The sequence below is a fragment of the Lissotriton helveticus genome, chromosome 4_1 (genome assembly GCF_964261635.1).
Source record: "Lissotriton helveticus chromosome 4_1, aLisHel1.1, whole genome shotgun sequence".
NCBI lineage: Eukaryota > Metazoa > Chordata > Amphibia > Caudata > Salamandridae > Lissotriton > Lissotriton helveticus.
Window position 1 is genome coordinate 795,008,247 of NC_136063.1, and position 12,826 is coordinate 795,021,072.

At 44.7% G+C, this 12,826-nt stretch overlaps 1 protein-coding gene across 1 annotated transcript in view; it reads right to left on the minus strand.

The window, feature by feature from the left end:
* The window catches only part of LOC144828868 (E3 ubiquitin-protein ligase TRIM39-like), a 72,852-nt gene that overhangs the window by 36,177 nt on the left and 23,849 nt on the right, over positions 1-12,826 (minus strand). The window contains exons 3-5 of the mRNA XM_078687435.1: positions 11,424-11,654; positions 10,365-10,387; positions 8,327-8,442 (exon numbers count right to left, since the gene is read on the minus strand). Coding sequence (XP_078543561.1) covers positions 8,327-8,442; positions 10,365-10,387; positions 11,424-11,654 — 370 coding nt within the window. The remainder of the gene's footprint in view (positions 1-8,326; positions 8,443-10,364; positions 10,388-11,423; positions 11,655-12,826) is intronic.

Sequence of the window (12,826 nt, forward strand, 5' to 3'; positions counted from 1 at the left end):
CCTGTCCAGGTAAAAAGACACCGCCCTCTTGGGGTCAAGACGGTGTAATCTCTCCTCCTCCTTGGAAGGGTGTGAGGGAGGATAAAAGGTAGGAAGGGTAATGGATTGACCAAGGTGGAAAGAAGTCACCACCTTTGGCAGAAAAGCAGCCCTGGTCCTAAGAACCATTCGATCAGCATGAATGGACAAGAAAGGGGGCTTGTGACTAAGAGCTTGAAGCTCACTTACCCTCCTTGCCGAGGTTATTGCAACGAGGAAAACCGTTTTGAAAGTCAGACCCCTCATAGGACATTTGTGAAGAGGCTCAAAAGGAGCACCCATTAAAAATGTCAAAACAAGATTTAAATCCCACTGAGGCACAATAAAAGGGGTAGGAGGGAACTTATTCGTGAGGCCCTTCAAAAACCTTAAAACTATAGGAGATTTAAAAAGAGAAGGCTGGTCAGGCAAACAGATAAAAGCCGACAGCGCAGAAAAATAACCCTTCACCGTGGCCACAGCAAGCCCTTGCTGTGCCAGAGAAAGGGCAAACTGGAGAACATCAGATAAATGGGCCCTCAGAGGGTCTATAGACTTCTCCCTGCACCAAGTAACAAATTTAGACCACCTATAAGAATAGATGGACTTAGTGGAGTCACGCCTGGCTGACAAAATGACATCCACCACATCGTGAGGGAGAGAAAAAGAAATCAGGTTGCCTCGTTCAATCTCGAGGCATGAAGGTGTAAGGTCTGGAGGTGGGGGTGTAGAACCTACCCCTCCATCTGAGAGAGGAGATCTGCCCTGTGAGGGAGACGGAGCGGCGGGTGAGAGGAGAGGTGGAGAAGGTCTGAATACCACACCCTTCTTGGCCAATCCGGGGCGATCAATATGACTTGGGCCCGGTCTTGGCAAATTTTCCTCAGAACCCGAGGAATCAATGGTATGGGAGGAAACGCGTAAAGGAGTTGCGAGCTCCAACTCAACTGAAACGCGTCCCCCAAGGCTCCTTGCATCGGATACTGGAGACTGCAGAATGAAAGGCAGTGACCATTCTCGCGAGTGGCGAACAGGTCCACCCGAGGAGTCCCCCACATCTGAAAGATGTTGTGAACTACCCCCGGATGGAGCCTCCACTCGTGATCGGCAGAGAACTGCCGACTGAGACTGTCTGCACGAACGTTCTGAACTCCGGCCAGATGATTTGCCATCAGACAAATCCGATGGTCCTGAACCCAGGACCAGAGATGCAGAGCCTCTCTGCAGAGACACTGCGACCCTACTCCTCCCTGCTTGTTGATGTACCACATCGCGGTCGTGTTGTCCGTCAGGACCTGAACCGACTGACCGCGAAGGGAAGGGAGGAAGGCCTTGAGCGCCAGACATATCGCCCGCAATTCTAAAAGGTTGATGTGAAGCAACCTTTCCTCTGGAGACCAAAGACCCTTGACCTCCAGGTCCCCCAGATGAGCACCCCACCCGAGAGTGGACGCATCCGATATCACTGTGGCAACCGATGGAGGAATCTGGAAAGGCTTCCCTTGAGACAGATTGCCTTCCACGCTCCACCAAGACAGATCTGCTGCAGTTTCTCTGGAGATCTTCACTGACTCCCTGAGATCTCCGTTGTGCTGATACCACTGCCTGCGGAGGCACCACTGGAGTGCCCTCATGTGCCAGCGTGCATGGTTGACCAACAGAATACAAGAAGCCATCAGACAGAGCAGGCGAAGAACCTTCAGAACTGAACGACCGCTCCATTGCAGAACAAAGGAATCATTTCCTGTATGTCGCGAATCCTTTGAGGAGGAGGGAATGCGCGACACACAGTAGTGTCCAGTACCGCACCTATGAACAGGTTGCGCTGTGAGGGCACCAGGTGAGACTTGGGTACATTTATCGAAAAACCCAACCTGTGCAACAACTGAGTTGTCTCTTGCAGATGATGGAGCACCTTCTCTGGCGACTCCGCCTTGATCAGCCAGTCGTCTAGATACGGAAACACATGTATCCCCGTTCTCCTGCGATGAGCTGCCACCACTGCCATCACCTTGGTGAAAACTCGAGGTGCAGTAGTAAGACCAAACGGAAGGACCACAAACTGGTAGTGTTGTGACCCAACCGTAAAACGGAGATACTTTCTGTGCGACTTCAAGATGAGAATATGAAAATACGCATCCTGCAAGTCGATCAACACCATCTAGTCTTCTTCTAGCAGCGCTTGAAGAACCTGCGCAAGAGTGAGCATCTTGAACTTTTCCTGTTTCAGGTAAAGGTTCAAAATTCTGAGGTCCAGGATTGGCCGAAGCCTGCCATCTTTCTTGGGGATCAGGAAATACCGGGAGTAGCACCCCTGACCCCTTTCCTGCTCTGGAACCACCTCTATCGCACCTTTTCGGAACAAAGCCAGGACTTCTTCCTGCAGGAGAAGCAGGTGGTCCTCCGAACAATAACCTTGGCAAGGAGGGTAATTGGGAGGGAATTCCTGAAAAGGAAGTGCATACCCATTCTCTACAAGATTGAGAACCCAAAGATCCGATGTTATTAATTCCCAATCTTGTAGAAAATGTGTAAGCCAACCCCCCACTGGGCCCACATGATCCGGAATGGCGGATCTAGGGCTGCTTTGCTGCGTTGGCAGGGGGTTGGGAAGGGGAGGAGGAAGAGGAGGAGGAAGCTTGACGAACTCTAGGGCGGGATCTTTGCCTGCCCCTGTACGACTTGTACAGCGTATTCTGCTGCTGTTGTGGCTGCTGCTGAGATGGTCTGTAAGAACGAAAGGAAGATCTGCCAAACCCTCTGAAGCGTCTTCCAGTAGTACCTCTGGACTGGAGAGCCAAAGATTTTGCAGTGGCTCTACTGTCCTTAAAACGTTCCAAGGCAGCATCAGCCTTCTTACCAAACAATCCTGAGCCATCAAAAGGCAAGTCCATCAAAACAGACTGAACGTCTGCAGAGAACTCCGATGATTTAAGCCAGGCAGCCCTCCTAGTGGCCACGGAAGAGCCCATGACCCTCGCCACCAAATCAGCAGTGTCCAGACCACTCTGAATCACTTGTCTCGCAGCTGCTTGAGTGTCCGATATCACCTCCTGAAAATCTTTCCTCTCTTCCTCAGGGATTTTCGGAACCAACTGCTTGACAGAATCCATCAATGCATGAATATACCTCCCCATCAGACAAGTTGCGTTAGTTGACTTAAGCGCCATACTGGCTGAGGAGAAGACTTTCTTAGCGGTTTGATCCTGCTTCCTGGATTCCTTATCCCCAGGAACCTGCGGAAAAGCCCCAGCAGACATTTTCGAACAGGCAGCCTGTACAACTAAACTCTCAGGCAGGGGGTGTGTTGACAAGAATTCAGGGTCACCTGGAGCAACTCTGTACCTCCTCGCTACTGTCCTAGCAACTGCAGGAGCAGACAAAGGCTTCTTCCAGACTTCATAGATGGGCTCAGATAAGGCATCATTGAAGGGTAACATAGGTTCAATAACAGATGAGGGTGAATGAAGAACCTCAGTTAAAATATTTGGCTTATAATCAGCAGTGGGCAGAGTAATGTTCAATAAACTCGCTGCTTTTTTAATAACGGTGTGATAAGGCACCACATCTTTCGACGGTACATTTGACACTGAAGTCAAGCCCCACTCAGGAGACAGTTCAAGCCCACTGGCCTCACCCAAGTCCTCAAAAGGATCTTCAGAATCCTGTAACTCCCCTTCTTCAGTATCTGAATATTGATATCTTTCTTCTTCCAGAAGTCTCTGAGCTTCTCTCCGAGATCTTTCCTTCACAATAGAAGCCAATGGATTCGGAATCGACGGGGTCGGTGCCGGCGTCGAACCCGAAGTCGGACGAGGTCGTTTTATACGAGGTCGAGCAGAATCCTTCTTCGGAGTCGTAGGTATCGGCGTCGATGGAACCGGCGTCGACGGAGTCGGCGTCGTGCGCTTCGGCGTCGACGACACCGGTGGTGTCGGAAAATGCCAATGCGGTGGTATAGCCGGCATAAAAGGCATGAAGGGCGCAGGGGCATAAGCTTGGGGAACACCCAAGTTAAAAGCCATAGGACCCGTGGGACCAACAGGTGCACCAGACGGGAACATTGCCCTGGAATAAACTCCAAACATGGCGTTCAGGAACTGAGATGGATCCTGACCTGGAGTCGGAAAATCCGGATATGGACCTCTTGGTTGTTCCTGAGGAGGCGGAGTCGAAACGACGTCGACCTCTTCATCGAGTCCAGGAACCGGGGTCGACGAACCCGCAGGTACCGGAACCTCGACTTCACCAGCCCCCTGCTCCTCACTTTCATCCTCCTGACCAGAAGGATTGGATAGAACTGGAGAATGGACCTGCTTCTGAGACTCGGGCGAATTCGGATGCGAAGCCTCACCAACAGAGTTATGATCTTCCGATTCCGAAACTTCCACTTCCTTACTCAGAAGTTTGACCTGGGACTTCGGTCTTGAACTAGAGTCCTTTTCTGAGGGATGACGTGACTCATGGCTCCTCTTCTTGTGCTTCTTCTTCGAAGATTTCGAAGCATGAGCCGAAGACGACTCCGAGCGTGACCTCGAACGAGACCTCGACCTCGAACGCCGAGATCGAGACTTCGAAGACTTCTTAACTCTCTTATTCTTTAGTTTTGCCACGAGGAGTTTCGTCTCCCTCTCTCGTAAAGCCTTCGGGGTCATCTTCTTGCAGCAAGGGCAATCTTCGACGTCATGGTCGGAACTCAGGCACCAGACACAGCATTCATGCGGGTCGGTTATAGACATTGTCTTGCCACATTCCCCGCAAGCCTTAAAACCAGTCTTCTTCGACGACATCTCGAAGAAATTAAAGATAGACACAGTAATAGAATAATAGTAACAAAGTTACTGTGAAGCTACAGTACGATCCCAGAAAACCGTTAGCGTCGACGACGCGGAAAAAAGGGAACTGATGTCATCACGCCGGCGTGGGCCTATTATAGGCGTCGGTGACGTCAGCGGAGTCGCGAGCGGTGCCGTGCCTCTGTGACGTCCGGATCCACGTCGGCGCGAAACTACAAAAAGAATTTCCGAATAATGCTGACGCAAGGGGATATTCACAAGGTGAGGAATCCACACGGTAGATGTATCTATCAGAAATAGGTTTTCCAAAAATTGGTAGTTGTTTCTATTGCCATCTTTCCAAAATCTATGACTTATTCTTATGCTCTATAGTCTGCAACCCGCACAACTTAAATGGGCCACGATGTACAGCTATATTTGAAAAACAGTCTCCCATACTTGAAATTATATTTGTTTCGCACTGTTTGAACGGTCTACTTTTAGGGACTTAGATTGTCATCTCTTCTGGTGGCATATTTACAAGGGCACTGAGCCACAGGAGCGTCACTTTTGACAACGTTATATAAATCTGAGGCAGCGCCAAAAACTAACGGCATGCAATAGCAGGTGTTAGAATGGCACAAGGATAAATACTTCTATTTCTCCTCGATTTTGCTTTTTCTATGTGTATTGCATTATGCAGCACACATAGAAAGAGCAAAATGCCATTAATGATGGTTTATGTGAAGGAAGGTGTCCCTTTCTGCACATAAACAATCATTAAGTAATGACGATTTGCTACTTCTATGTGTGCTGCAGAATGCAGCCCAGATAGAAGTAAAAAATTCGCCATTATTGATTGTTTATGTGCAGAAAGAGACACCTTCCTGCACATAAGTAATCATTCCCTGCAACGCAAGAACCCTTGAACTATGGTGCAAGGATGTCTGTTTTGGCGCTAGAAAACTATCTTTTGAGCAGCACTAGGGAAAACACACGGGCGCCACATATTGTTGTAAATATGGCGCATCCTTGCGTTTTGGAATTGGAGCGCAGGGCTGCAAATTTTTGCCACAGATCGGTGCTCCGCCATTTCTTTGTAAATATGCCCGTTAGTGCCTACATTATCATAGATGCATTGCATGGAAGCTTGTTCCTATAACCCCAAAAGGTACTCGACTCTAGAAAGCTTTGAAGGGTTAAACCGTTTTTTTCCTCCCTTGCGATTGAAAGTCAAGTTCAATCTCTGATCTTTCTCCTGAATCAGCACCTTCAGAGGTTTAAGGGTGCCCAGACGTTGTCCGTAGGCATTCCTCGCCTTCCTCCTTGTCATATGGATATGCTCAAGATGTTTCTCCATCCCCTTTGTCATCTCCTGTGTCTGAGGGTGGTGAGGATCATGACCGTAAACCGGCTTCAAGAGTCAAGCTTGTCCAACATTCTAACATGTGTTTCATCTTCAAATGCTTGGCATACAATCTTCACCAACAGGTGGATGATGAAGTGCCAATAACTAGCAAATGGCTATTTCAACAATTTCAGAATTTGCTGGTGAACTGGGAGGTTGAGGACTACATGAGTGAAGGGATCCTCAGAAATTTGCTTTGCCAAGGTTTCTCACGAAGCTCTACCCCCTTGCCAGGGGGGACTGGGTCTTCCTTCAGCTTTGACTTTGGACCCCACTTTGGCCTATCTGGCAGGCCGCTCCTTTGTGGTCACTGATGAGGTATTGGGGGCTGATCTTTTGAATAGACAAGTGGAATCAGCTCCCTAGATGGGCTATGCCAGATTGAATCTAGCTACCAAAACTGTTATTTAAGCTGTGTATTCCTTTCAGTCCTTTGTTAAAAACTTTCAGGCCATGACACCAGCTATTAAGCCTGGAGAGCCACTATTTGGCAAGCATCAGCCTTCAGGCTAAGTTTCTCTGTAATATTTACTGAAATGGACTCTATGTTGTTGCCTGAGTGATTGGAAGCTTGAAGTGGCTCGAAAAGCAGCTCTATAAAGGTTGCTCTTTGGAGGGTCTGTTCTGTTAAGGGGACAGTTGGAGGAGCAGTTACACCAGGCCTTCAAAACCCAGATTCATATTTTCATGTATCAGTGTGGATATATGGAGGTCCTACACTCTGGAGCTCCACTGTGACATAATGCAGCAATAACAGTGGGGCAATTGGAGGTACGCTGGACGATCTGGAAGCGGTGTGAAATTCAGTGCCAGGCTGACATGCCGAGGGAAGGAGAGAATAAATTAGTTCAAGAGCTACATGGAGATTTTAACCTACCACACACGCCAGCTTGGAGATGCACTCATTTGAAAAGTGCCCTTTCGAAAAACACTTGGGAGGGCGCCCAATGAGCTAACTACCGCCCCAGGAGATACTTACTTTCACGTGTAGAAAATTTGGGGGATACAATTTCTGAGTTATACACTTTTATCATTGATCGTGCCTACTCCTTAGACACATCGAAGAGACTTAGAGGGTGTGGAATAACCGACTTGTGCACACATTTGAGGATGAGGGAAGCAGGATTGAAGTTCAACCACTTCAAAGTTCTCAATGGATGGCACTGGATGCTGATGAAAGTTTGCGGTTTGAAATTAAGCCAAGTGACGTCCTGCTGGCGACGGGAGGGGACATAGTCCATATTGTATGGGAGTTCTAAAAGTTTTCTAATATTGGCAGCGGGTATAGACCCCCCCCCCAGAAACAGAACTGCGAGAACACACTGCCATTTGGGGCGCCTACAGCACTCCTTCATGATTTCTTGAGAGTATCCCCATTAACATCCCATGTGAAACGATGGTTATCGACGACACTAGTAACAGCTAGAATGGTCATTTTGAGACTCTGTTAAACTCAAAGAGCCCCCCTCCCACAAACAGTGAATTGAAGATGTCTATGAAACTGCTGGATATGAGAAAATAGTGTACTGACTCAATGACAACATGCACAAATACGATGAGATATGGGGCTTTATTTTAGAAAGATGACAGGGGTAGATAAAGTTTGCATATAAAAGGGGTTCATGAACGTGTGTGGGGTTTTGGTCTTGTGTTTATTTTATTCATTTGGGTGGAGTGGAAGAAGGTGGGGAGATGGGCAGGGAAGCAAATGGGGCGGGGCAGCGGATCAGCAGATTATTATGCTTACGGGAGGGTTATAGTATACGTGCAGTATGTTGTGATGTTTGGTCCTTGTTTTGGGGAAAATCAATAAATAAATAGTATCAAAGAGTTTAAACCTGCATCAGATGAAAACGTTCAATTAATGAGCGGAGGTGGAGGGCCTGGTGATGAAGTATATGGCCTTACGATGAGTGAGAGTCTCTAGGCCTACTAACAGCAGTTTTCAGAATGGTGACCTTACACTCTGCTTCCCAATTGGCTATAAGGGACATAAAATATGTGAGATAATACCACAATTGGCTCCCACTTCCCCTCCCTAGAGTGCTTCATGTTTATGAACTGAACGCTAGAGGGTGTACACTTGGGGTCTTCCTCTCTTCCTTTCTCTTCTCTAGTTGCGTACCTTTAAAATCTGCCACAGCTTTCTGTAAGTCCATGTGCTGTTGGTGGAAATGATGGATCTCCTTCTCTGGCTCTAGGTACTCTGCCTCTGTTTTCTGGACATCCACAACTTTGCACCTGAAAAAAAAGTGAAAGCGTGAAATGCAACCCACCATTCCTTGAGGTGTACACCGAGTCAAGGAAGGTGGCACCAAGTCAAGTAATCAAGTTGAAATTTAGGTTCTACGTCTTGCAAAACCATTGACTCTTACCCATGTGTTCGAACAGTCTGGTTTTCAATAAAAGAGTACATTTAATCAATGTGTGATTATGGAGTCCATGTAATATTCATTAAGCTTTTTATTAAAATGTAGAAACATTTTGAGCCTGTGGGATTACAAAATAACATATGATTCAGCTCAGCAGCTGACGATCTCACATGTTGAAGATCGAAGGTCAATTAACCAAACGTTATGGACACCTAAATTCCATTTAATTGCAAAACAATCAATTTGTATGAGTTAAATCGACATACTTGGCAAAAATGTTTGTCATGGCAATTGCCCTTATAGATACAGAAAATCTGACAGTATATTGTTATTTTTCAGCATTTGTAAATGCAATCCCAAGGCAGTACAAAGGCCATTCCAAGAAAGCCCACCACAATACAGTGAGCAGCCACAACTTAGCAGGTTTCAGGAAGTTCACAAACAACGTGGAGGTAGTTTTGCACACACCAAAAACACACACATCTACTTTTGTGAAAATCAGGAAAAAGTGCCTTTCCATTGAAGGAAAGGGCAGGGAACATCCCCATATTTAATGTGGGTCTGGGGGGGGGCCCTACAGGGAAAGATATTGTTCCTGCGAAGAGGAAACTAAATTGAGTGTACAAATGCATAGGTTTACATCCAGTATTGAAGTTGAATTTTACACTGGTGCAATTCAGAATGCGATATTCGTGCCCTCTTGAGTACTAGTGAAATCTAGGTCTGTCATAGATTTCCATGTATATTCTTGGGATTTTTTTCTGGATTCATTTAAAATCCTAAATCTACTTAACACTTGTGATTAACCATGGTATTTGTAAATCGGACACTATGGGAGTTGCAGCGCTGCCGGAAGATTGCACCCAACACCAACTTTGCTCCAACATCTCAGGAACCAAGTTCATAAGATGCGCACTTCTAAGGCACAAAATTCACGATTTTAAGATGCGCACTTCTCAGGCACAAAATTCATGATTTTAAGATGTGCACTTCTGAGGCGCAAAATTCGCAATTTTCAGATTTGCACATCTCAGGCACAAAATTCACGATTTTCAGATGTGTACGTCTCAGGCACAAAATTCACGATTTTAATATGTGCAATTGAGGACTAGTTAGCCAAACGCTGATGGTGGAGCAGGGTGTGGAAGAAAGAAGCAGTAAGAGGCTGCTGTCAAAGTCAATAAAATACCTAATAAATAATCACAAAATGTTGTATTTCAGTCTACATGACATTCCCCTTCAGTCAAGAAGATTGAGAAAGGGAGTGAATGTTTGAGTAAGTCAGTGGGCAAATGAGTGATTAAGCAAGAGTGAGGCAGGAACATAACTTAAATGTGGGCAGTGCAACATAATCACCTCTTTGTAGTAAGGTCCACGGTGGATTACATGCATGCCATACTTGCAAAATGTAATTTCATTACATTCGACCGTACCTCCATAACCTCTGTTCATTTGAGGACTATATGCACAGTACTTTAGGAAACATGTTGTGGGTGAATAGTAAATACGAATCACACAGGAACGTGTTGGAAAAACAGAGAGTCATGTTACAGGAGTTTCAGGCTAAAAAAATGAAAATGAATGGAAATTGTAAAATTACGTGTGATTTAAAAAAACATTGAATCCAATTACCAATGTAGTGTATTTCATATAGGCTTTCTGTACCTAAATACACATAATGACATAGACCTGAGAAGGACTATGAAATATTAAGACTTGATAATTCTAAGGGCTCCAAGTTCAGATCTTAGACAATCTGCTCATTGTACTAAAGAAAGTAAATGGTCTTACCTGTTCAGGAGCGTTCTAGATGCCTAGAAAAAAGGACAAAAGGGAGTTACTTTTTTACTGGAATATCGATCATTATTGAAGGTAATGCAAGAGCAACATTTATGGTGCTTGATAATGAAAAGGGGATTCTAAATACATGCAAGCAAAATCTAGTTATTTCTGGAGAGAAAGGAGAGAGGAGATAAAGGCCAAGATACATAAAGAGTTTAGGTAGAACAGCGGATAGTCATTGAAACCACATTGTCAATCAGACAGATGTACAATATGAAAATGCAGCATCTTGAGTGTACCCAAGCCACGTAAGGTATTTTAAGGGAAATTAAATACAGCCAGAAGATGAGACACAACCCACACATCACTATCCCTAGTTTAAATAAAATATGCTTGTTAGAAAACAGTTTTCTAATCAGAGATAGAGTGCTAACCTGCCTAACAGAATGACTTAACTTACTGGTAATCTTCAATACTACTCATGGAAAAGTGAAAGGAGCTTAGCTCACAAATATGCTTGAAGCGATATATACTCAGTCAGCATCAAACACTTCCTGTTTGCTTCTCCTCTATCTCAGTCGGGATACGTCAGGGTATAGAGGGGATCTGAGCCTTGGAGGGCCCTGTAGACTTTAATCAGATGCACCACTATGGGTACACCCCTAAGTAGGGCTTCGGAACCAGGAAGTTCTGATACATCTGCAGTATCACTGGGCGTTGATTCACCAAAACCTCAAGGGTATCAAAAGCCCTATAGCATCATAGCTTCCAGCCACCAAGAAAATTCCATGCCCCACCCCTCCACCCCCAGCCTCCCCGACACCTTATTTTTTACTGCTCTGTATTAGGGACATGGCAAAAACTGTTTACAAAAGAAAGTAAACACAGCTATTACAGAGATAATTTCTATACATTTCTGCTGCTTCCTTCTTGAACCCTGAGACAGCAAATGTAGTAATGGGCATGCCAGGGATAGCAGTTTTTACCCCTGACTACCACTAATTAATGCCCATACCAGTACTTAATCAATTTTAGGACTGCAGAGGGTTGCTTCTCCAGTTTCCTCACCTGCAGTAGGTCCCCACCAAGCTGTCGGTAGTTCTCCTCTATCTCTTGGATGAGTTTTCTGAGGCGGGAGCTACGTTCTTCCAGCTTGGCGACATTACACTGAATTGTCTTCAGAGTCTTCTCTTCTTCCAGTTGAAGTCTGGACAGAAGGAATTGCTCTTCCTCCTTCAGAAACCGCTGCAGACCCTCAAACTCCAACTCAATTCTCAGTCTCTGGCGCCTGAATTGAGTCTAAGGGACGGAAACAATAGGTAATGAAGAGGTAATGCACAAATATATTGAAAATAAGAGCAGAGTTCAGAAGGAACATGATGGCCGCTTGCAAATTGGTGATCGTATGAGCAGCACAAATAGCTATGGGCTCCCAATACAACACAGCAGGGTACAATGTCTGTCAGTTTCAGGTTGCAACAGAGGGACAGTCTAAATAGTCACCTCACATCAAGCCAATTCTTTTTTCCCTATATTGGCTCCTCTCCCCAGCAGAACCATAGTATATTTCCTATAAATTCCTCTAACTGCAGAATCCTTCAGTGTCTGAAAAAAGAGCATAAGCAGAGGGATTAGCTCCACTAGAAGCATATCTGTACTCCTAAAAATAAAGCAGTTGAAAAAACGTTCCTCGACTAGTCCTCAACCTCGTGAGCACTTTGGTTGTGGAATCCTCTGTTTCTAGATTTTAAAATATTTTAATAAACGTTTTTCAGTTTAAAAATTAATGTACCGATAATTTATATTAAAATATAATTAAAATACTCTCAGTTAATTCTGTACATACATTTTGAAAATACATAAATAAAAATATATGTTTTTCTTTTGGTGGGAATTTTTTTAATTTAATCTTCAGATCTATCATTTTAATTTACTTCATTATATTCAAAATGTTTCAATTAAAATTAGGTTAATAGTGCAGCAGCATTTTTTATTTCGTTCTACATTTAAAATAAATATATAACCTTAATTTACATTATTTCAAATAAAAATATCTTTAGTAATTTTTGTTTAATAAACTTGCTTTTGAAATGTAATACAACGGTGTTCTCTTAATAAAAAATTATTGAAACATGTTTTATACATTTGTCAATATTTATGCCACATGTAGTCCCGCTAGATTTAGATTTGTGCAGGATGTCGCCATACGTGGCAGATCTAAAATGAGGTCGGACTAGAGACTTTGAGGGACATGTAAAGTGAGATTATTCCGTTTAAACAGCAAATGCGAGCAGTTTTGGGTGCAGATGTTTAAGCCAGACTAATCTAGATTTTATATTAGGTTAAGCAACTTTTGCAATTAGATACCAGGGAAGGAACTGGCGGATGCAATTATATGCATCATACTTCCTTCATGTCATATAGGATGAATGATAATAGGCCAACATACTGTTGGAACGGTAGCAGGGGAG